Raw genomic sequence first — 23,229 nt, forward strand, 5'->3', positions numbered from 1 at the left:
CAGAAGCCAGGCTTTGGCCCGGTAGCTCTTGGAGGAATTCATTCCTCGCCTGTCCGGCCTCCCATCCGTTCTGGCCCCCAAGGGCGCCTGAAGGGGGGGTCCCCCCTGCGGAAGGGGGGGCGGGGAGTTCCTTGGCAGGAAGGGAAATGGAAGGAAAAGCTGGGCTCCACCCGGGCGGGCAGGCAGGCGGCCTCAGGGCCTCCAGGGCAGTCAGTAGTAACCCGAGCCCACTGGTGTGTGGGGCTGGTGTGCGTGTGGGTGGGGCTGACCCCCAGCTACTCCTGGGGGACAGGGGGTCTCCCCCAGGAGCAAGTCTGGGAGCCCGGGAGGCCCGCAGAGGGAAGCGCTCTCCACCCGGGTCCTGACCCCACCCCCTGGAGGTCTAGCCCCGGCCCCCAGGCCCCGCCCCCCGGGCCCTCCCTCCCACCCCAGGGCCAGATGTTCAGCTGGCGGAGGCATCGGCTGGGGGAGGGGTGCTGAGGCCGCAGCCGGCACTACTTCCCTGCCAGCAGCTTCATTGTGTGCGCGAGGAGCGAGCGGCGGCGGAGAGCGGGCGAGCAAGCAGCAGCCCGAGCGCGCCGGGGAGAGCGAGCGCGCCGGGGAGGGTGCGAGGCGGCGCCCGCGGCTGCGCTCCCCCGCCTCCCGGCAACTCTGCCCCAGCGCCGCGCGCGCCGTCCTGCCGCCGCCAGCTCCAGGGCCCCGCCGCCTGCCGTCGCAGGCAGGGGTCTGGTCCGGACAGGGGTGCCCGCCTGGGGACTGGAGCATCCCGGTGCAACTGAGAAGCGCGGAGCCCGTGGGGGGCGCCAATTGCGCCGCAGCGCCCGCTTGCTGAACTGCGTGGGCAGGCGGGCGGTGGGGTTCCGGGGCGCCCCGAGGGCAGGGCATCCCGACTTCTCCGGGGAGCCCTAATCCCGTGGAGTGTCCAGAGCGTGCGCGCCCCAGCCGCACCGGACCTTGTGCTCATCCCCAGCGTACCCCACTTCTCCACAAACTTTTCTGACGCCCTCGCCCGTGGGGGTCGCGAAAAGCGCTGGGCTCCCGCCCCGCCGGACCCTAGCCACGCTGACCTCCTGCCTCTCGTAGCCTCAGTGGCGACCTCTCCAGGCCGGGCCGGGCACGGCACACAAGACGAGCGCGGCAACCACCGCGGCTCTCCCAAGGTTCCTGCGCCCCCCGGGGCAGCTGGGCGGGGTAATGCCCTCGGTGATGGAGAAGCCGAGCGCGGGCTCTGGGATCCTGTCCCGCAGCCGGGCCAAGACGGCGCCCAACGGCGGACAACCTCACTCGGAGGATGACAGCAGCGAGGAGGAGCACTCACACGGTGAGCCCGGCGGCCTCGGGTTAAAGGCGCACCGGCCCGGGGGCGCGGAGCGGGGCGGGGGGCCATGTAGAGTTGCCGACCATGGGGGTATTATACTGATGGCTCCTATTCTCCCTAAATTGGAGCCTCAGCCTTGCTTCTTCCCCAAGCCGGCACAGGGAATCTGGAGACAGGGCCCCTAGCTGCTGAGGAGGCAGTCCTGCGTGCCCCCGCCCTGCTCTCAGTCCCCGAGGACTCAGGCGTCCCTCTCTTCCACACCTTGGGCTCTTCATACCTTGCCACCTTGCAGGGGACTGAGGTCTGGCTGGGGCAGGGGCTGGAAAGACACCTCCACTCCGAGCTGTGAGGCTCATGTGGTGGGGAGGAGCCTTGGATTCCCTGCAGGGCTGTGGTCCAGGTCTAGGGGCAACCCTCCAACCCCCACCACCACCCCCAACCAGAACAAAGGGCTCTGCTGGGCCTGGGCTTTAAAACTGGCCCCCGTCCTCCCCTCCAGCCCCACATGGCTATGGCTAGGCAGGGTCTCTCCCTTTTCCAGTTCCTTCTGTGGCTGAGGGTAACTGAGGGGAAGATCAGGGAAAAGTGAGCCTCCTGGAAGGTGAGGGCCCTGGGTGGTCAGGAAGGAGAACTCGGGGCCAGCCATCTCCCCCGCCACATCCTCCGGTCCCCCCTCCCTCCCTGGAGTCCTGACTGCCTCTCCCTGGCTCCACAGACAGCATGATCCGCGTTGGAACCAATTACCAGGCCGTAATTCCGGAGTGCAAGCCTGGTGAGTGGCAGGACAGGCTGCTAAGGGAGGGGACTGGAGGGCCCATGGCTTGGCCCTGAGCCCTACCTGGGGGAGCCCTTGGCTGGCGCCCACTTGAAGGACAGGCGGGGGTTGGTGGCCGGCCCTGTGGCACGGTTAATTTTCCTACTCTGCCTTCCTGTCTGGGTCTCTGCCCCTCCTTCCCCTCTGGGCCTCACCTTGCAGGCCCCACTCCTCTGCCCGCCCTCTGGCCATGGGTCCAGGCCAGCACCACCAGGCTGATCTGATGTCTTCCCTCTCTTCCTCTGCCTTTCAGAGAGCCCTGCACGCTACAGTAACAAGGAGCTGAAGGGGATGTTGGTGTGGTCGCCCAATCACTGTGTGTCAGATGCCAAGCGTGAGTGGGGTGGGACCCTGGGTTCACTCTTATCCCTGGGAGCTGGGGCCTGAGGTTCATGCCAGCTGGCTGCCAGCTCTTCTCAGAAGTGGGCTGGAGGCTGAGATCTGTGGGTTCAACTCTCGCCTTGGGGCTTGGGCCTAGCCCCTGGGGGCATATCCCTGTCTGGGCAGGCCTAGGAATTGTAACCCCTCCTCCAAGACCTGGCTCCTCCCGCCCCTGCAGTTGACAAGTACATTGCAATGGCCAAGGAGAAGCATGGTTACAACATCGAGCAGGTGAGCCTTGGCCCTGCAGGGATTTGGGGTGGGGACAGGACAGTGCTGGGGGCAGCTGAGCATGAGTTGTACCTTCTCCTGGGCCAGGCGCTCGGCATGCTCCTGTGGCACAAACACGATGTCGAGAAGTCACTGGCTGACCTGGCCAACTTCACCCCATTCCCCGATGAGTGGACGGTAGAGGACAAGGTGCTGTTTGAACAGGCCTTTGGCTTCCACGGCAAGTGCTTCCAGCGGATCCAGCAGATGGTAAAGCCCTCCACCCCTGCCAGCGCTCCTTGGCCCCTTCTTTCTGATAAGCTTGCCAGGGGCCCAGAGTCTTAGGTGGGCCCCAGCCTCTGGCATTGCCCCTCCAGCTGCCTGACAAGCTGATCCCCAGCCTGGTGAAGTATTACTACTCTTGGAAGAAGACCCGCAGCCGGACCAGTGTGATGGACAGACAGGCTCGGCGGCTGGGGGGTCGGAAGGACAAAGAAGACAGGTGGGGGCCCAGGGAAGTTCTGGGTGGGGGTAAATTGAGCTTCTGTGGGGCCCTGGCCCCTGCCTCACTCCTTTCCTGTCCCCTGTGTCGGCAGTGATGAGCTTGAAGAGGGACGAGGAGCCATGAGTGAGGGAGAGCCAGATGCTGGAGATGCCAAGAGAGAGGTGAGATCCCAGAGCTGGTCTGGCCCTGCCCACCTGCCTGCCTTCCCTTTGGGCTCTGCATCACCCACCTCCTCTCCTCTTCCTGGCAGCCTCTGCCCTCTCGGCCCCTGAATGCCCGCCCAGGCCCGGGAAAGAAGGAGGCCCAGGGATCTCAGTACCGCCATCATCCGCTGCGAACCCGGCGGCGCCCACCCAAGGGCATGTACCTGAGCCCCGAGGGCCTCACCGCTGTGTCAGGGAGCCCAGACCTTGCCAACCTCACGCTTCGAGGCCTCGACTCCCAGCTCATCTCCCTCAAGCGCCAGGTGGGGGCCCAGGAAAAGAAGGGGCCATGCAGAGTGGACATTAGGCAGCTGGGAACTGCGATCTAGGGCAGCTGAGGTTTACAAGAGGTGGTGTGGATGTGAAGCCTGCCTCTATCCTGTTCTCTGGGCCTCTGTGTGACTTGGCGGGTTCTTTTTCTGGGCATTAAACAAATGCCTGGTCTTTGAAAAGCGTCTCCCCTGCAGAATGGTTGGGAGGAAGGAATGAAGTAGATGGTGGGGGGCAAAAAGCTCTGTTGGGAAGTAGGGACCTGGTGAGGGTGGGTATTGATAGACTCACTGCCTTGCCTTCCCAGGTGCAGAGCATGAAGCAGACCAATAGCAGCCTCCGCCAAGCCCTGGAGGGTGGCATTGACCCTCTCCGCCCCCCTGAGGTGAGGCTATTCTTTAAGTTTGGGTGCAAAAGGGGGTGCTCTCTGGTGGCAGAATAGAAAGGGGAGTTTTGCTTGGCAAGCAGGGCCTCCATTCCTGGATTTTTGAGCCTCATAGTTATATTCTTTACTCTCCAGGCCAACACCAAGTTCAACTCCCGCTGGACCACAGATGAGCAGCTTTTGGCAGTACAGGGTGGGTGAGACCATGGGGAGAATAGAGGGCCCCAGGAGTCTCTCTCCTCCCCTCCAAGAGGGATAGGATCAGGGAAATAACTAGTTCTAAGGGGTATTCACACTGTGCTGCCCTTTTGACCCTTGCAGCCATCCGTAGGTATGGCAAAGACTTTGGGGCTATTGCAGAGGTGATTGGAAACAAGACTCTGACCCAGGTGAAGACCTTCTTTGTGAGCTACCGGCGCCGCTTCAACCTGGAGGAGGTGCTGCAGGAATGGGAAGCCGAGCAGGATGGGGCCCCTGGCGCCCCGGTCCCTATGGAGGAGGCTAGGAGGGGGGCGCCCTTGCCAGCCCCAGCCCTAGAGGAAGATGACGAGGTGAGGAGAGGAGAGAGAAACCCTTCAGAGAAGAGAGGAGAGGACCCGCCTCCGTCCTTGGACTGGGCTGAGGGTGTGGTTGAGCCTGGTTCCTCACTCTTCCCTCTCCTCTCAGGTCCAGATTACATCTGTCTCAACATCAGTGCCCCGATCTGGCCCCCCAGCGCCACCCCCCCCTCCGCCTCCCACCTCGCTGTCCCAGCCGCCCCCACTGCTGCGGCCACCTTTGCCCACGGCTCCCACCCTGCTACGCCAGCCTCCCCCACTACAGCAGGGCCGCTTCCTCCAGCCCCGGCTGGCTCCCAACCAGCCCCCACCACCTCTCATCCGCCCTGCCCTGGCTGCCTCCCGCCACAGTGCCCGCCCTGGCCCTCAGCCCCCACCCACCCTGGTTGGAGCCCCCCTGGAGCCTCCTGCACCCTCACTCTGAGCCTCAAGGCCTTCTGCCAACCAGAGGCTCCAGAACCCCTTCGCTGGACGACCTCGAGGACCTCTGGCTTCACTTAGGACAGAAAGGACTAGAGCTCTCGTCAGGTCTCTCGAAGACCCAGAGCTGCCGTCCAGCCAGCACAGCCTGGACCTGTGGGCTCTGTGTGTTTCTGGCAGTTGAGCCTATTTCCACCTCCACCCCGGCCAGGGTCTGGGGCCTTCTGAGCTGGCCTGAGGGTACTTTCTCTTCCTGCCTGCGACTGGAATGGCTGCCTCCTAGTCTGCCGGGCTCGGCTTTTGGGCCCTGCCCGTTGTATAGCGGGTAGTGACCATAGCCTTGGGGGTGGGGGAGAGGACAGTTTGGTGTGTTGGCTGTTCTTCCTCTTTCCCTTCTTTTAGCAATAAGTCTGGGGTGAGGTGGGGAGGGAGCTGGAGGCGGGAGGTGGGCAGAGTGGTTCCTCGGGGGCCAGACAGCAGCAGAGGCTGGAGAGGTAGTGCTCCTGTTTTCAGGGGCTGGGTGGGAAGTGCTGAGGATCTGAGAGTGCCCACTATGCCCACTGCCCAGAAGCTTAGTAAAAGGAGGGTTGGGAACATATGCAGACATGGGTTTATTTTTCAATGTTTCTAAAAAACTAAAAAAATAAAATCTTCAAGTTCACTGAATCCTCTTTCCCTTTTGGTTTAAGGGTCCTGGGCTTTCCTTCTTGTCTGTGCCATGAGGGTGGGAGGGAGCTTGCCCAGCACCGGCCTTTCCAGATGGGAATCAATTCTGCAAGGCAGGCAGGCGGGGCTGTATCTTACCCATGGGGACTGGGTCCCTGCCCAGTTGGGAGAAGAAACAGGAGGAGGCAGCTCAGATTCCAAACATTCTCTTTATTACGTGTTTGATCCAGAGGAGAAACTAAGTGCAGGATGGGGGGCTGAGTGGGGAGGGGCCACCGTGCCTGGGAGCCCCTGGGCCACCACCCCCTTTGGGAGCCAAGCCTTGCCCTCCTGGCCCCTGGGAGCACCCGGGCTGTTCCATAGGGCAGGAGGGAGGGAAGAATGGAGGAGGAGCCCTTGGTAGGAGCCAGAGCCCACGGGAGCCGGCAGTCCGGGGCTTGGGGCAGGAGGGCTGAGGTTGGCGAGGCCCCTTCCTGGGACCCAAGGGCTCGACTTGCTACGGAGCCAGGCCTGGGAGTGGGGGTGATGAGTAGGGGTGGAGTCATCATAAATCAAAAAAAAAAAATAATAAAATAATAAAATAAAAAATAAAACCCATCACAAAAAATGTACAACTCAGGTGAGGGTAGGGGCAGCCTGTCAGGACCCCCTCCCCCAATTTCTCAAGAACAGAAACAGCAGAGAAATAAATTAAGGGATGCAGCGGCTGCCACCAGCCAAGCGCCCATAACCAGCCACTCCCACACTGGCTGCGGAGGCTAGCAAGCTGGGAGTCACTTGGCCTGGCTGTCCCCCCACCCCGTGGAAGGCAGAGGCTCCCGGCCCTGCTGCCCTATCCAGCCTCCCGCCAGGCGGCCACGGAAGCCCTGGGCAGTGTCTCCTGAGAGGAGGGGCGACAGTGTGAGGAAGAAAAGGCAAGGCCGAGATGAGTGGTGAGGGAAGTCACTGCTATGGAACTAGCTGGTGCCCAGATTAATGCCAATGAAGGGGAGTAGTGGGGAGAGGAACGGCGAGGGGGGCTGTGCTTTCAGACAAAGGCTCTCCCAGAACGGAGAATGCCCAGCGTCCCTGTTCCGGAGACTAGCAGCCCAGGCGGCCCCCTGGGGGCCGAAGAGCCCATCTGCCCTGCAGTCCCCTCCCCTCCTCCAGCCCTGGGGTCAGCCCCGCCTTCTACCCAGGAGGGGGTGGGAGAAGATGGCACAGACTTTTTGAGGAGGGGAACAAAAGTCCCCACAGCAGCTTGTGGAAGGAAATGCCCAGCTCTGGGGAAGGGGGGCAGAGGATACAGTGTGGAGGGAGGCCAGAGCCCCATGCCTAGCCTGCCAGCCCCACCCGCTTTAGGGCTGCGCAGCACCCCCGCCCCAGCCCCCAGCCGCCCAGGCCTCCAGCCCAGGGGCCTGAGGTCAGGGGAAGGCCACCTCTGGTGGTTTGCTTGGAGGGGAAGGAGGAGAGGAGAGGGGAGAGCCCAAAGTGGGCCTGGCGGAGGGCCTGACAGGGAACTCCACCACTCTTGCCTGAGAGTGTTCCAGCCCTGAGCCACCCTCCCGGGAAACCCCACAGATCCAGTCTCGACTGTCCCAATGGGGCAGGGAGGAAAGGTGGCCGCTGGGATTTTTTTTTTCTTTTTTCTTTTTGGTAATAAAAAATTTCTTGGTTTAGGCGAAATACTCTGTGCAACCGCAGTACCGAGGGGGAGCCCTGCCCCCCCGCCCCTCCCTCCCCTTCCTTTGCCTCCTGTGGGAGAGAGGGGGGAAGGGGGACTATCTGGGCAGGGGTAAATGTGGGGGGAGAGAACCACCTCCCATCCCCCACAAACACGGAAGAAAAAACTGAGAAGGGCGGGGAGGGGAGAAGTGCCAGCAGGGGAGACACACCAATCCATCTCTGCAGTCTCGCCCAGGCGGGGCGGGCGGGTGGAGCTCCGGCCCCAGCAGCTAAGTCCAGCTGGCCGCCTCCGTTGCCCCCCCACTCCTGGCAGCCTGTTAAAGCTTAAGCTCGTTGGCTATTTTGGAGGCAATGTTTTTGAAGGCCATGGAGGTGCCAGATATCCGCTTAAACCGAACACCATTGAGGGACAGCCGCGGCAGTTTGCACACCTCCATCTCCCACTGCACGAAGTTCTCGTGGCCCGGCGTGCCGTGCATGCACAGCAGCATGTACTTCTCGTGCAGCTCACTCTGGCAGCTGTTTGCGTCCAGCACCTTGCGGATCTCCCGCATCATCTCATTGGGTTCCATGGAGCTCGTGGTCTTCATACTCCACGTGAAGCGTAGTGAGCGGGGCTTGGCCTCCCGAAACTCCTCCTTCTCTTTGTCATTGCCACCACTGCCCACCACGTGAGGTCTGCGGAGAGGGCAGAGGCTGCGTCAGGCGGGAGCTGAGGCGCCCCACCCCCGGGAGAGCCCCGGACCAAAGAGGAGAGCGGGAGGGAGCCCAGGAGGCAGCAGTGCCAGCAGAGGGAGCAGAGGGAGGGCGAGAGGGGTGGGCAGTCCTGCATCTCTGTCTCAGGGCAGAGGAGAGGAGAAGCCGGCCCCTGGCCGGGGAGGGGGTGGGGGTAGGAGGTGACAGCTCCATGCTTTTCTATGAAGAGGAGAGGGTTAGGGGAGAATGTGCTCAACAGCCCTGAGCAGTTCGCAGACTGGACAGAAATAAGTGGCTGGTTCACAGAAAGGCAAGCATGTTGATGGCCCCAACCTCCCAGCCCGGGGCTCCTGCTTCCAGAATACACTAGATCTGAGGAGAAGGGGCCACACCTACTGCGGTGGGGGTGTGGGGATTCTCTGAGGGAAAGGAGGCCCCAAGAGGGCAGGCACAGGGCAGAACCATGGAGGAAGAGCCAGGTGGCAGAAGAGAGGAGCAGGAGGCTCGTGGCAAGCCCGGCGGCCCGGCGGCACGGGCAGGGCTGGCGCTGGCTCCAGCCCTCTCTCACCTGAGCGTCTCCACTCGGTCTTTGCTTTCAGGTTCATTCAGGTTCCTCAAAAAACAGAGCGAGGGAGAGTTTAGTGCTGGGACCTCTCGCTCCTTCAGCCGCTGCAGACCCAGGTGAGGGTAGGTCCAGGGAGATGCCACCGGAGGGCGGGCCTCAAGCCCAAAGGCCACTGGCCCATCACCTGGCAGACCCACACAGCTCTGCAGCACCTCACACTGGCAGTGCGACTGTCCCTCTCCAACAGGGAGCCCGGTATACAGGGCCTGCCCCTCCCACATTCCCAAGAGATCGTGCAGGGGAGGAGCCCCTGCTCCTGGGGAGGGGTGTGGACGTGCAGGCACACGCACGCACTCATGGAGCACATAGTGCGGGGCCGCTTCCCCACCAGCCCGCAGCCAGGGCTCGCGCTGAGGGGGTCTTCTGCACCAGTACCCAGACCAGGGTGGGTCTCAGAAATGCAGTCCTCTCAGAGGGAAGGGGCTGGGGGATAAATAGGGGCCTCTTCTAGGAGGCTCAAAGGGCAGAGAGCAGGACCAACTTTCAGCATGCCTGGGGCTGGGTGGGGAGAAGGGCCCTGAGGCTGGCTGTAGACACGCTGGCTTCCCCCATTCTTTTTTAACTCCTTTGCCTGCCAGGCTGCCAGGCCATCTGCTTGTACAGAAGGGAGGACGGAGGGCAGGGCAGGGCAGACACCTTGGGAGGGTGGGTGGGGAAGAGGTCTGGCCCCGCTGAGCGGCTTCTCCAGCTCCTGGCTGGAAGATGGGTGCCTGGAGCTGGGAAATTGGGGAGTGCAGAGGAGGACAAGGATGTAAGGAAGAGTGAGAAAGAGCAGCAGCAGCACATGTAAAAGGAACACAAAGACACAACAGACACACGAATGCAAACAAGCGCACTGCGAGCAGGGAGCCCGGGCTGTGCAGGGAAGGAGACTGGCTGCTCTCTCCAGCCCCACCTGGCTCCTGGCCTGTGGGCGGAGGCACCCTGTAGGGCAGGCCCCCACTGGGGCCCCCGTGAGTCAACAGCCAGCCATGCAGTGAAGAGCTGGGTGGAGAGCAGTGGATGGAAGGGGGAAGCCTGAAGACCTTGTCTTAGCTGTTGTTCTGTCAGCTGGGACACCAACATGCCTGTCAGGGGTCCCAGTCCTCCCAACATGGCCTTTGGGCTTCAGCTTGGGATCTGGTCCGCCTAGACATCCAGAGAGGATGAGGATAGGGCCAGGGGTGGCAGAGCCAGGGGCTGGCCTTAGAAGGGCGATGCCTGAGTGAGGCAGGGCTTTCTCACTGTTTTGCCAGGGTTTAGAGGTAGACGGCCCCTGCCCTGGAACATTCCAGCTCCTGGGTCTTTGGAAGCCACAGGCCATATCTGGAGAACACACCCCAGAGAAAAGGCAGCTTGATTTATCTAGATACTGCTGGCAGGAGGTAGGCGGGGGTGGCGGTGGGGGTAGGCCTCATTTTGCAGGAGCTGCCAGAAGGGGGTGCTGTGTCCCACTTGTGAGGCAAAGGCTCCTGGGGCCTGGAGACTCCAGTGTCCCTGTAGTAACTCCAAAGTCCTGCCATCCCACAGGACAGGGGCAAGGGGCCACACAGCCCGTAAGTTCAGGGCACCAGAGAAGGGGATGCCCGGGAGCCCCAGAATAAGATATCAACCCAGATGCACTTTCAACCCCGGTGGAGCCTCTTCAAAGCGCATGCACAGACATGGGAAAGGGCCAGAAGAGGAACCCAATGCTTGTGACCAAAACCCAGGTTAGGGGCTTAGGGGGAGGAGACAATCTTAAAGGGCGAATTCCCTGAGAAGGCCCCCTTGCTTGGGGACAGCCCATCGCTTTCAGAGCTATCTGCTCTGAGTGGGCAAATGTGGCCTCATGGGCTGCCCAGTCAGAAGCTGTCTTCATCCCTTTAAGATGGCAGAGAGAGGGCCACACAGACATGGTTAGCAGATGGAGGAGGGAGCAAGAGCCAGAAAGGGGGAGTTAGTGATGGAGGCAGGACACAGGACACAGACACACACACACACAGTGGGCTCAACGCCTACCTTCTGGCAAACCTGAAAGACAGATTTCTAAAAAAACAAACAAAAAAAGACAAAATAAAAAAAGAAATAAAAAAAAAAAAACCAACAAGACGGTATGTGGATAAGCAGGTGGGGAGTGGCCTTTACAGGTTCAAGAGTCACCCCATTTGTGGAAGAGCCGCTCAGCGAGACTAGAGTCCCAGACATCCCGACTGCTTGCACGCCCCCCTGCGGCCCCACACCTGCATTCCGGGGCTGGAGGGGGCAAGGCTTGACCACTCCAGCTGAGTGGAATGTAGTGCAGGAGGAAGGGCAGGCAAGCCTGCTCTCTCCAAGCCCCCCGTTGCTTCCTGAGCTACACTAAGATGCTAGAGGAAGTGTGGGGAGGAGACAGGGAACATCCCAAGAGGCCTGCTGGATGCACCTCGAGAATCGAAGCTGTCCCTGTGGGTCTTCGGGGGCCAGGTGTGAGAGGCCTCACGAAGAGACTCTCCACAAAGGAAAAGTGTCAGCACAGCGGGCTGCCACACTGGGCCCCCACCAGCTATTTCATTTGTACCCTGCACTCTGGCAACCCACTGGGCAGAGGAACATGGCTGCGGAAGAGGGGAGCAGCTGCAGCCAGACACAACCAACTGGGTGGACAGAGGAGGTCAAAGGGGGCAAGACAAGGCCAGATAACTCTCCTCACCGGCCCAGCCTGGCTCAGGCCTCATGACTTTGCAGCTGCGTCACCAAATATAAGTTTCCATGGGAACCCAGGAGAGAAGAGGGGGCTTTTATTTTAGCATCTGAGTTCACACTCTCCTAGAGAGGAGGCGGCATCGGCCATCTGCTTGGGCCAGAGAACAAGGGATGTGTATGAGGAGCTGGGGAGGCCTGAGAGGGATGGACATGTCTGGACACCTCAGGCGCCAACAAAACTTAGGCTTCCTGAGGCCTCTTCTAACCCCAGGACCTAACCCCAGTTCTAACCTCAGGTGCCCCCACCCCCCACCCCCAGGCAGGTGGAAGGCCTGGCCTCAGCCTGTCTGCCGCCCTAAACCCCCTACTCACCTGCGTACAAACTTGGAGGTGAATTTGCTGAAGATGCTCCCCGAGGCCCCCCGTCGGCCCTGGCTGTTGCCAGAGGGAGAGGCTGGGGTTACACTGTAGGGCAAATTCTGCTGGTCCCGCACCTGCCGGAGCTGCCCAGCGTGGAAGGTGCTTCGACTGGACACGCCCCGGGGGAAATTAGTTCGGTCTGGGGCTCCACCACTGCTGCTGATGTTGTGGGCAGAGGGGGAGGCGACAGGGACACGCTGGGGGGCTGTGCTGTGGGAAAAGAGGTGGAGGTGGGGGAAATGCATCAGGGCACAAGAAAGCCACCACCGCTGAGCACCTGGAGGGCCCTGGGGTGGGAACAGGGAAGGGGGATGCTAGGGCAAAGGCAGCCATCACGGAGGACACAGAAGGAAGGGGTGTGACCACTGAGGACACCAATAAGGAAGACGTTTGGGTGGAAGGGGAGGGAGATGGTTTGGGGGAGGGACGGAGGGAGGCAGGGGAGGATACGTGTATGGAGAGCATTACAGGCTGGAAAGAAGTGGCTCCTTGGGAGCTAGGCAGACTGGAACCTCAAGGGGACAGTGTTGACCAATCCTCAAGGACTGAGTCCCTGTGATGCTGACTGTCCCCGGGTCCTAAGGAAGTCCAGGAAGGCTCAGAACAAAAAAGCTTCCTTCTGGAGCCTCAGGACGGCTTCTTGCATATCTGTTCTGAGAGGGAGAACTGGAGGAAAAGAGGGGCATTAAGCTATTTTTTGTTCCCTCCACTTCCTGGCTGCAGGGGACAGAGCCATCTCTTGTGGCTAAGATGACAAGAACAGATCAAGACCCCCAGGTGGGAAGAAATTGTGGGGGGCAGGGAGGGGGCAGGCTGAGGGCAGCAGGTGCGCCAGCTGCCCCAGCACACTTGCCTGGGCCGCGGCACCTCACAGTTACTGTCCGTGGGGGGCAGCCCAGTGGCCTTGTTGGGGTGCACGGAGGCCGACATGGATTTCTGGTGCTGGCGGGGCCGGGCCGCAGAGACTGCGGCGGAAGCAGAAGCCGTGGAGGCCCGGGACCCTGGCATGGTTAGGCTAGGAGACAAAAGCAGCGGAGAGGCCTGGGTTAGGGGTGGGGGCAGGAGGCTCTGGTTAGGAAGCAAGGGCGGAGCAGCAAGGGCCAGAGCTGGGGAGCCTCGGCAAGATGCGGGTCAGGCCCAGGAACAGCAACAAGGGGCACAAGTCAGAGCCAAGGAAGGCAGGGGAAGGAAGCGGAGGGCAGGGGAAGGAAGGCGAGGCAGGCCAGGGCCTGGGGGAGGAAACCAAAAAGTGCAGGAAAGCTGACAGGAGGCAACTGCCTCTGGGCTGCACTGGTCTCCTAGGAATTCTAAGAACAAGGATGTATCATGGCCAGAAACAGCAGGGTGTTGCGTAGGGGAATTTTCATTAAGCTCAGAAGACGAGGAGCCAGGAATGCAACACTGATGGTCAAGGTTAGGGGGGCTCTGCTTTCATGGGCACAGCTAAAGTCACCCTCAATGTGTCCACCCTTCAAGTGGGCATCTCTTGGTTCTGCCCTGAGCTGGGGCTCCCAAAACAAAGCCTCAGGCACTGATGCCCAGAGGAGTGCAGTTGCCATGCCCTGGTCGCAGTCAAGAAGTGAGAAGGCAGCTCAGATGACCACGGAGTAATAGTCGGTACACTGCAAGAAGAGGTCACAGGTGCACAGGGGAGAGGAGACAGGTGGGGGAGGTGGGTGGAGAGCAGTGAGGAGGTGCTGGTGTGTGGAAAGCTGGACTGGACAGAGCCAGGACGGGACTCTAGGGAGCAGGAGGGGAGGTGGTGATGCTGACAGACGTCACCCCTGGGAGAATGGCTCCTGGGGAGCGTGGCAGGCAGGGCCTGGGCCTGCTCACCTGTCTTTGCCGTTCTGGATGGAGGCCTGGCCAAGGCTGGCCCTCTCCAAAAGTGGGGAATTCCTGCTTCGATTTGTGCTGGTGGAGAGGACGCTGTTCTGTGGGGGAATAAAGGGCAGAGCTGTATCACAGAAAACCAAAGTGTTCTACTGACAGGTTCATAAAAACTGCTACCCCTCCGCCTTCCACCATGAGCAGTCAGGGGTGGGGAGAAGAAAGGGCTGTGCTTTCCCTCCAGGGGGTAAGGCTTTCTATAGTAAGCAAAAGTGGCCCCGAGGGAAGGTCAGGGAGACAGCCAAAGGGAACTAGGTCTGTATTAAAGAAAAAGCTGCCTGGAGAGGGCAGGGCCCATAGCAGGGCAGGGAGGACAAGGACGAGGAGGGAAGGAGGCGTGGGGCTGGCCGGGAGGAGGGAGGGGGTGGGCGTGGCTCACCGTGGATGGGGTGGGGGTGGTCTTCTTCCTCTCCAGGCCCGGCAGGGGGCTGGCAGGCACTTTGGCGGTGCTGCTGGCCTTCCTCCCTGACTCCCGGTCCTCCTCTGGCCTCTTATTCTCTGCGTTGTTACTCTGAGTCTTCTTAGAGTAGGAATTAGAAGTGGGAATGGCAGGACCAGCTGCTGGGCCAGAGGGACGGTGGGAATGGGTAAGGGTGGGGGACCCATCGAATGGCCACCATGTGCACAGTGCTATCCTAGTCTGGCCAGCAACCCAGCAAACCCCGTTTCATAGAGGTGGAGGGCAGTTATGTGACTTGCCCAATGCCATGCTAATAAGTGGCTGTATAGGGACTAAAATTCAGCTGTGTCATCTAAAGACCCCAGAACTTACCAGGAGAGGGGTGAGTCCCCCACCCACAACTCCCAAAAGTACTTACCCTGGTCACTAAAGCGCCGCTGCTTGGGGTTGGCTGAGACACTGCGCTGTACCTTGTGGGAGGGGGAAGGGGCACTGCTATTGGTCAGATCAGTGGAAGGCCGGGGCTTCAAGGTGATGGTGTCGCCCTCCAGCTGCAAGAACACAAAAGTGAGGGCAGAAGTCATGCAGAGTTGCCTATGGATGATCCCACTTACACATTCCTGCCGTACACAAATCCACCCCAGGCTCCCATGAGATATACTCCCTACAAGACCAATGTGCAATAAACACTCTTGGAGACACACATGTCCCAACACAGACCCTGACAAACACAGCCAAAGAACCCTCCCCCCTCCCAGAGAGGGATATCCACGCCCAGAAGAATGCACATTCAGACTCAGAGACAGCCCCTCAATACTCCTGAGCAGGCAAAGGCAAGAATCAAGAATGGGAGTCCAACACCAGCAGGGGGAGAGCAGGGTGGGGAGGCCATGAGTGCATGTGGGGACATGCAGATGGTGAACAAGACCCTACTCCCACAGAGACCCATGGATTCAGGCACAGACATGGTTACCCAGGCGAGCAGAAGAACAATCACGAAGCCTCCACATGCACAGATGGGAGGATGGACGCACATGCACACCGACACACATACCCAGACACAAGCACCAGGCAGAAGCACTAGACTCAAGACTCCTATAAAAAAAGACATAGCCACGCACCCACGAACCCAGACGCACACTTTCAGATACAGAGAGACACAAACATATGGAAACAGACACAGAGATTTCTGGATCAACACAGAACTGACCCAGCCAGACTGACCTACACCCAGTGAATGAGCCAGATCTACTCACTCGTGTGGAAACTCAGACCCAGGCCCAGACCCTACCAGCTTTCCTCTTCAACCACTGATGGAGATTAGTGAAAGCAAAGGCCAGAAGACCTTAGCACCACTGAAGCTGAGGCTTAAAATTCATCAGTAGAGAGCACACCTACTCAAGAGGTGAGCTTCTGCCCTCAACAGCTGCTAGAAGTATGGGGGTGCTACTGACAGCGAGGCTGGCCAGACCGGGGAGTGGAGCAGGGGCACAAACCTCAGAGCTCTTGTAGCCCAGGAGTAGATAGGTGGCCATCACCTCGTTGTACCTCTGGCCCACCAGTGAGTCCTGGATCTCTTCCCGCGTGTAACCCATGGACACCATCAACTCTGCACAGAGGTGGGGGGGCATACAGTTAAGGATGGTCCTGAGTCCTAGGTAGGCTCAACCCCATGGCCCAGCACAGCCTCGTCACCTGTTCGCCGGGGGTCCTTGTAGTCAGGAAGTGGCTCCACATAAGGCTTTAGTTCATCATCTTCGTGACCCACATTCATCCATCGATCTTTCATGATTTGCTGGGGAGCACAGGGAAGGGGAAGGGCAGAGAGGAAGGAAACTCAGCTTGGAGGTTTCCTTGGGAACCCAGGACCTTCTAGCCAGCTAGGCTCAGGCTGCTCACCTCTAAAGTGCCTCTCTTACTGGGATTGAGAATGAGAAATTTCTTAAGCAGGTTTTCACAGTCTGTGGACATGTAGAACGGAATACGGTATTTTCCCCTCAGTACCCGCTCCCGCAGCTCCTGTAGGAGGGAAATTTCAATCACCCCAAGGCCAAGGGAAGAAACCTAATTCCAGGCTCCTGACACCTTCAGACTAGCCAGGCAGACATAGATGAAATATTGTGGGAGGAGGAGAGTCTGGGACAAGGCACCTCACTAGAGAGGCGGTGATGTCAAATACCCCACACCCTCCGACTTCACAAGCCTGAGGCTTGCAATCCTGAGTGCTTCAGAGGGGTGAATGGACACGTGATTTACCCCATGCAAAGAACTGAAGTTATTACACTGGGTGCAGAAGGAGGTGAGAGGTTAGGGATAAGACCAGAGGCCAAGAGAAGAAATGACAAGCAATACAAATGATCTAAGCCTGCACTTCACTCCACCTTGAGGTTCTGTCCATCAAAAGGCAGGGATCCGCTGACCAGTGTATAGAGGATAACTCCCAGACTCCACACATCCACCTCGGGTCCATCGTATTTTTTGCCCTGGAAGAGCTCCGGGGCAGCATAAGGGGGACTGCCACAGAAGGTATCCAGCTTGTTCCCAAAGGTGAATTCGTTGCTGAAGCCAAAATCTGCAATCTTGATGTTCATATCAGCATCCAAGAGCAGGTTTTCTGCCTGGGAGGTAAGATGGAAAATATCAGGGAACCAAGTGGACCATATGAAGGCACCAGACAGGAAGAAGCTGAGGGGAACGGGAGAACAAACAGGGAGTCATCTTCAATCTTAGAACTTTCTCCACCAACTCCAGGGTGGACCTCCAATCATTGTGAAGAGGCTGGTCTGGGCTGGAGAAGGGCGGCGCAGGCTGTGAGAACTGCGATCTGAAGGCTCAGAGACGCTGTGAGCTGTGCAAAGCTTCCTTGTTAATCACGGCTGTGTCTGTGAGGACTTAGGGGCCAGGAGACTCAGAGGCAATCAGATTTTTTAACATCTCAGTGAAAGAGATGAGTGAGCCGCACACCTGCAAAGCAGCTATGACGCAGTGGGGGACAGTCAACACTGTCCCCTCAGTCAACCACCAGGCTGCCTGCAGCCCTCCTGCCTTGCCTGGCAGCACTGGAAGGTATGTGCTGAGAGGTGAAACAACAGAGGCTCTGCTCGCTGGCTGGAATGAGCTCCTAAGTCTGGTCATAAGGCCTGTGTCAGAAGCAGCCCTAGGGCTTCCTCATTGTCTCCAAAAAATTAAAGGCTGGAGTTTCCTTGAACACTAAGGGCATAATGGTTATGTCATGGTTAACGGAGGGTGAGCAGTCCTGCCTCAAAGACACAGAAGATAAGGGCATGCCTTACCTTTAAGTCTCTATGAACAATAAACTTCTGGTGACAGTACTGCACAGCAGACACTATCTGAAAGGAAGGAAGAGGGGTCAGCCCAGGGGCACCAGAGGGTGGGCCACAGGGGCTGATGAAGTTGTGATACTCTGCCGAGTTATAAGCTGCCATACAGCAAAGCCCAAAGGATGCTCCAAAGGCCACTTACAGGTAGGCAGCTCCTCCTCGTATGCCAAACCCCAAAAAGCAGAGGTCAGGCCCACATTCCACGGAGGGAGTCATACCCACCTGGCGGAATTTGGCTCGAGCCTCTTTTTCTTTCATCCTGCCATGAGCCACTAGGTAATCAAACACCTCTCCTGCAAGAGACGGGGGAAGGGTCTATATCAGGGCTTGCGGGGGTTGGTGAAGGTGGAGACACAGTAGGAAGAGGCCATTCCATACCTACCTCCACTAGCGTACTCCATGACAAGGTAGAGAGTTTTTTCGGTCTCGATCACTTCAAATAACTTAACTGTAAGAGAAAAGGCCAAGCCATGAGTCACAGAAGAGGCAGGGGCCACACATCGAGCCCTGACATGTACAGGGGCATCTTAGGAATGAAAGCTCCCCCTTTCACATTCCTACTCTCCCAAGGACAAGTTCCTCTCATAGCAGCCACAGCACTAAGGACGGTCTGTGTGCCAGAGGCAGAGCTGGGTTTTGAGCTGGGCCTCCCCAGAGGTATCCTTGAAGACTGTAGACTCCAGAAGGCAATGTACCCAGGGGGGAAGGACTCCATGCTAGGAAGTGAGGCCTTGCTGTGGGGGAAGAGGAAAGGAGGGACAACTGGTTCTCACCTATGTTGGGATGATTCAAAACCTTCATTATTCTTACTTCACGGAATAGCTGGAAAATAAAATACCAGGGGTCATGCTTGCTCCTCTCAGGTCCCCTCCAAACAGAGCTACTGCTAAGATTTTTTTCCCAAAAGAGAAAAGAGATAGGGCAGTTGTCCAGATCCTCCATGCCTGTCCCTGATGGCTGAGGACATGGGGGGAAGGAGAGCAAGAAGGGTCAGTGGGAGGAGAGCTGGGCTCGCATGACTTGTATCCTCGGGTGCAGCACCTGGATGAGCCAGCTGTGCCCTTGGGTGCTGTCTACCCAAATCCAGCCCCCAAACAGCAGACAGGTTTTGGTTGGGTGCCTTTGAAGGAGGGGGTATGAGTCCATGTACATGAATATTTAGAACCTGAGGTGCTTCTAAAGTTCCCTGACAAGGCAGACTCCAACTTGGTCTGTGTGAAGGGTAGGGGGGTTTCCAAAGGGGGACCCCATCATTTTCTGGTTTACAGAAGCCAGAGGGCTCTGTACTAGTGGGTAGGCCCTGCTCTTCTGAGTCTCGGGGTGGTAACAGAAGAAGCCACTCCTATATATAGCTGATGCCAATTTTAATCAAATCCACCTCCACACACTCACGCTCTTTGTGAAACAAAATCAGGGGCTCCAAACCATACATTTCCATAAAGAAAGATGACAGAAATGAACTCCATCCCTTCTGTGGGGGCCAGAGAACTGGAGGTGGGGTTTTTTGTAACTTCCAGGCCTCACTACTTGCACAAACAGCAGAACTAGTTGTGCTGTGTTTTGTCTTTTTTCGAGAGGAGGGGAAGTATGGAGACCTAATTTAGGTTGTAGTTTGTAGAAAAAAAGTGAACACTTTTTTTTTTCCTTTAATGAAGTCCTAGACCTTTTGTGAGCTGGAAAGGAAAACAAGAGACAAGCTTTCCAATTTTCAGGAACCTGGTTCTGATCTTGGCTCCCTTTTCTTATTAGAGTCCAGGTTTTCTTGCTTTATTCCCTGGCCCAGTGATCATCTTGGAGGAAGAGGCAAAAAACCCTGGGTACCACCTTGGGGGCAATGATGGGGAACAGCACTGAAATGGGGCCTGAAGGCAGCTGGCAGGGTTCTCCTGATGGCACCCACTGGGTGTGGAAGGGACACTCTTCTAGGAGAGCGTGAAGTTTTCCAGGCTTATCTAGAACCCTGGGGGTGTGTGTGTGCTAGTTTTTTCAGTGTTCATCCTTTAGGGATCATTGCTGGGATCAAATTTAAAGAGTGATCTGGACGAATCATACTGGCCTTGGCAACAGCGTATATTAAAGGGCTTTTTAAATAAACGCCTATGTTCATCTGGTACTGGTGTCTTCCAGCCAGTCAGGAAGAGGCAGGGGAAAAAAAAATAGGTGGGAAATAAGATGGCTGAGTTGACTCTGGCAGGGTGGACTGCTCCAAAGATTAAATGGCCCACACCACGCTGGCTCCTACTCTGCTGGGTCTGAGCCAACATGTCAAGAGTAGCTCTCTTTCCCTTCCTTCCAGAAATCTCCAAGCAGGGAAGCCCTGGTGATGATAGCAGCATTTCCTTTGAATGAAAGAACCTTGAGGGGATTCCAGGGGTAATAAAAAACTAGGAAACACCTTGGTTTTGGCTGTCAGTGTATCAGGGCACCTCAACTCACACACTCTGTGTCTCTCTCAATAACAGCTCCCAACCCCTAGTCCCAAGCTGACTCTGTTAGCATGAGGTTGTGCCCTCTCCTAACTCAAGTAACACCATGTGCTCATGAAGAGAAAAATGCAATCTGTCTTGAGATGAAAAGAACGAGGTTAATTTAGGTCAGAAAATCTGAGCCAGGGTCAGCTGGAGTATGAGGAAATTTGACTTGAATAGGGGCAGCTTATTGGGAGCCAGAAGGGAGATTTCTTCCTTCCCAACTGCTGGAGCCCAGGATGGGGGGAGAGGGCAGAGTTCCCAGTTCTACAACAACCAGCCCTTGGAAAGCTGTCCCTCTTCTGCACATGAAAGCCTCCTTTTCTCACTCCTACCAGTTTCTCATAGCAGGGAGTATGTGTTCCCTCTTGGAGGGTTCCCCTCCCTACAAGCTAAGTGAGACCTGTCTCCCACTGTAAGTCAAGGAGGGAAGGAGAAGTTCAGTTTCCTCTAGCTAAGACTACATGCAAACGACTTTGACTTTTACTCAAGAGCAGCCTAGAAGTGAGAAGGAAAACAGGGAGTATCTGTTCTTAACCTGCACATACTATCAGAGGCTTGCCGCTGGACTTTAGTTTCTAAAAGCCCCAGTCTCCCATACCCACACTCCAAAACGCAACTGGCACAGACTGGCCACTGGCTCTCTGCCTCCTCTTATCCCTGTTCTTGTAGAGCCACTCCCCTGGATCACTCCAGATGGGACAGTGACTGCATGTGTTTCTAGTAATGGCTATAAACATATGTTTTTGCATAGGGCTGGCCACAGGCCAGAAGATAACAAGATGCAGGAAGTAGGTCAAGGGGCTGGGAAGCGGCAGGAAGACTTCTCAAGAGTCAGGGCCTGTGGCCATGAAGCCCAATCAGGAGGAGTCAACACAGGGGATCCAACCAAAGCCCTAAAGGTAGCAGAGTTATGGAGAGGGATGGTGGGGATAGTGAAATGACCAGAGATTTTGAACTGGAGGTTTAAGGGGAGGGCAAAATGGGGTCAGCAGATCACTGACCCCTGAAGAAAGGTTTAGACAGGGACAGGAGGTACTGTGTGCTTACTTTCTGGAGGCTGGAGGAATTCAGTTGAGTCTTGTCAATAATCTTCACAGCTACCTGAATAAAGAGATAAAAAGCCCAAGATTACCTCTCTGACCAAGCTAAACCCAGGACTTGAATCTACTTCCTCCTTTATATTTCTGCCTCCTTTCGCCCCATCCCTCTTAGCACCCCTATCTGTTCAGATCTAATTTCTGGCTAATAAACAAGAGGTTGGCTGCAGTAGTAGTCCCACCACTACCTGCTGGGGTATAACAGCTAGGAAATGCTGCCATGTCCCCAGCCCCAGCACTCACCTCTTTCCCAGTCAGGATGTGCCGAGCCAGCTTCACCTTGGCGAAGTTACCCTTGCCAATGGTCTTGAGGAGTCGATAGTTGCCGATATGGGGCTGCTCATCAGCAGAGGTGGCTGAGTTGCGGCCCCGCAGCATGTTGGACTTACTGCTGGGCTTGGAGTCGAGGTGTCCCAGGGTGGGCTGCAGAGGGAAACAAGCACACCTTTAAGTATACACTGCCCTTCCAGTTCCCTACACCTCTGCCCTTAGCTCTCTGCAAAAAATGCAAAAAAAAAAAGGCCGGTGTGTGGGAAAGACTCTGGGGGGCTAGCAGGCATGCAAAGAAAGAATTATAAGGCAGGGGGATAAAAGAAGCTGGGAAGAGAGCCAACCTTCACGCCGAAAGAGCAGAGCCTATGGTCCAGTGTCAACATCCTGTGGATGTTGGAGTTTAGGACCTGAGCTGTCCCATCACTGGCTCTACTGCCTGGCAATACATCCCCCATTAATAACCCAACAGCTCCTTCACCTCACGTGGGAGAGTGAGTGTTGTCCGCCATCCTCTGCCCGTTTGCACTTTGATAAGGCTGCATCTCAAAGTCGCAGGAGCATCATGATCAGAATTACTGCAAAGCGCTCGCCACCCAACACTGTAATCTTTATTATGTACCACTTTACATTGATTTGTTGTCTGTCCAATAAGAAGGGAAGCTCATGAAGGCAGGCAGGTATCACTTATTCACTGATATATCCCAGCACCTAGACAGACTGGATTATGGTAGATCCTCAATGAATACTTGTGCCACGAAAAAACTACGGACAGGATGTGAGCAAGCCAACAGTCTGCCGTCCTTAGATATCCCATAGTTCAAATAAGGGGGAGGAAGCAGGAATGACAACAACCAATATCCCTGTTTGGTGCTGGCTGTTGCCAAACAGGGATATAAATGTAACACAAAAAGGGTATGGACCAGATGAAAACATATGTCTGTGTGAAGACCTGTGCGCTCCTCAAAGGACTAAATGTAGAGCTCTATGCGATCCAGCAAATCCACTCCCAGCTATATGCCCGAGAGGAGCTTGTACACCAACGTTCAAACATATCCCACATTCATAAACGCCAAAAAGTAGAAATACAAATGTCCATCAATTGACAAATGGATACACAAATTGTGAACTATCCACATAGTGGAATATCTGTTGATAATTAAAAATAAATGAAGTACTGACATACTTTACAACATGGATGAACTTTGAAAACATTATACTAAGTGAACAAATGATCACAAAGGACCACAGATTGTATGATTCCATTTATCTGAAATGTCCAGTGTAGGCAAATCCATATAGACAAAAATACTAGACTTGGGCTGAGGAGATCTGAGAAGGGTGAGGGTATTGAAGGGTGATAAGTAAGGGGTGTGAGGTGCCTTTCTGCAGTAATGAAAATGTGCTAATGAAATACTGCTTGCGGTGATGGCTCCACAACTCTGAATTTACTAAAAGCCACTGAATCATACACACTTTAATGGGTGAACTGTACGGAATGTGAATTACATAGCAATCAAACTGTGAAGAGTCTAGTCTAATACTGGTCAAGAGCCCTGATTTACCTCTTACAGACACCTGATGCCATTGCTCCAGCATAACGGGGTAAAGGGCTGCCAGAGCCTTGTCCCAGAACCAACCAGAGCTGCCTTGGAAACTTCAAGGAGACAATCTGGAGGGGAGCAGGGTGACCAGTGAAGTGTGACTCAAAGTTCTTTCTTTCATAGTCCTTTCTGGCTCTAAGTGAAGCCCTCAAAAACCAGAGAGGAGAAATGACTTGCTACCACCCAGGGAACTGTCCAGGGCTCCCTGGTAAGAAGCATGCTTCCCTGACCAGTTGCTTTTCAATCCTAAGGCGCTGTGAATAGGGAAAATCTTCCCTCTGCCCCAACTCCTGAGAGAGGAAGATGGGTGGAAAAGTTTTCTTGGCAACACCTCTGATCCAGCTCCTAAGTTTCTTGTCACTTCCCTCTTTTCTGAGG

The 23,229-nt window shown here is 56.7% G+C and overlaps 2 protein-coding genes across 17 annotated transcripts in view; one reads left to right on the top strand and one right to left on the bottom strand.

Annotated features, from left to right (window-relative positions):
• Window positions 1-476: 476 nt before the first annotated feature.
• Window positions 477-5,729, top strand: RCOR2 (REST corepressor 2). 2 transcript variants are annotated; one of them, XM_045518096.2, is made up of 12 exons: window positions 480-1,321; window positions 2,034-2,090; window positions 2,386-2,466; window positions 2,692-2,744; window positions 2,832-2,993; window positions 3,101-3,225; window positions 3,320-3,389; window positions 3,479-3,694; window positions 4,009-4,086; window positions 4,222-4,279; window positions 4,408-4,637; window positions 4,753-5,729. In XM_045518096.2, the coding sequence occupies exons 1-12, from the start codon at window positions 1,195-1,197 to the stop codon at window positions 5,065-5,067; spliced, it is 1,572 nt and encodes a 523-aa protein (XP_045374052.2). In that variant the 5' UTR covers window positions 480-1,194; the 3' UTR covers window positions 5,068-5,729. The 2 variants fall into 2 exon arrangements, with proteins under 2 accessions (XP_074227941.1, XP_045374052.2); XM_074371840.1 differs by lacking the exon at window positions 4,408-4,637 and having other exon boundaries at window positions 477-1,321.
• Window positions 5,730-5,919: 190 nt separating this feature from the next.
• Window positions 5,920-23,229, bottom strand: part of MARK2 (microtubule affinity regulating kinase 2) — a 52,191-nt gene continuing 34,881 nt past the window's right edge. For 4 of the 15 annotated variants that reach the window (XM_045518105.2, XM_074371834.1, XM_074371836.1 and 1 more), the window contains exons 2-19: window positions 21,221-21,400; window positions 20,928-20,981; window positions 18,183-18,231; window positions 17,792-17,857; window positions 17,632-17,702; window positions 17,362-17,418; window positions 16,450-16,686; window positions 15,968-16,087; window positions 15,764-15,863; window positions 15,565-15,677; window positions 14,487-14,619; window positions 14,048-14,229; window positions 13,615-13,712; window positions 12,632-12,793; window positions 11,731-11,988; window positions 10,696-10,722; window positions 8,659-8,703; window positions 5,920-8,072 (exon numbers count right to left, since the gene is read on the bottom strand). In XM_045518105.2, the coding sequence (XP_045374061.2) occupies window positions 7,712-8,072; window positions 8,659-8,703; window positions 10,696-10,722; window positions 11,731-11,988; window positions 12,632-12,793; window positions 13,615-13,712; window positions 14,048-14,229; window positions 14,487-14,619; window positions 15,565-15,677; window positions 15,764-15,863; window positions 15,968-16,087; window positions 16,450-16,686; window positions 17,362-17,418; window positions 17,632-17,702; window positions 17,792-17,857; window positions 18,183-18,231; window positions 20,928-20,981; window positions 21,221-21,400 (2,313 nt within the window). In that variant the 3' untranslated portion in view covers window positions 5,920-7,711. Of the gene's footprint in view, window positions 8,073-8,658; window positions 8,704-8,820; window positions 8,840-10,695; window positions 10,723-11,730; window positions 11,989-12,631; window positions 12,794-13,614; window positions 13,713-14,047; window positions 14,230-14,486; window positions 14,620-15,564; window positions 15,678-15,763; window positions 15,864-15,967; window positions 16,088-16,449; window positions 16,687-17,361; window positions 17,419-17,631; window positions 17,703-17,791; window positions 17,858-18,182; window positions 18,232-20,927; window positions 20,982-21,220; window positions 21,401-21,728; window positions 21,865-23,229 lie in introns of those variants that run through there. The other 11 variants (XM_074371838.1, XM_045518107.2, XM_045518111.2 and 8 more) reach the window with 11 other exon arrangements.

The sequence above is a fragment of the Camelus bactrianus genome, chromosome 10 (genome assembly GCF_048773025.1).
Source record: "Camelus bactrianus isolate YW-2024 breed Bactrian camel chromosome 10, ASM4877302v1, whole genome shotgun sequence".
NCBI classification, from domain to species: Eukaryota; Metazoa; Chordata; class Mammalia; order Artiodactyla; family Camelidae; genus Camelus; species Camelus bactrianus.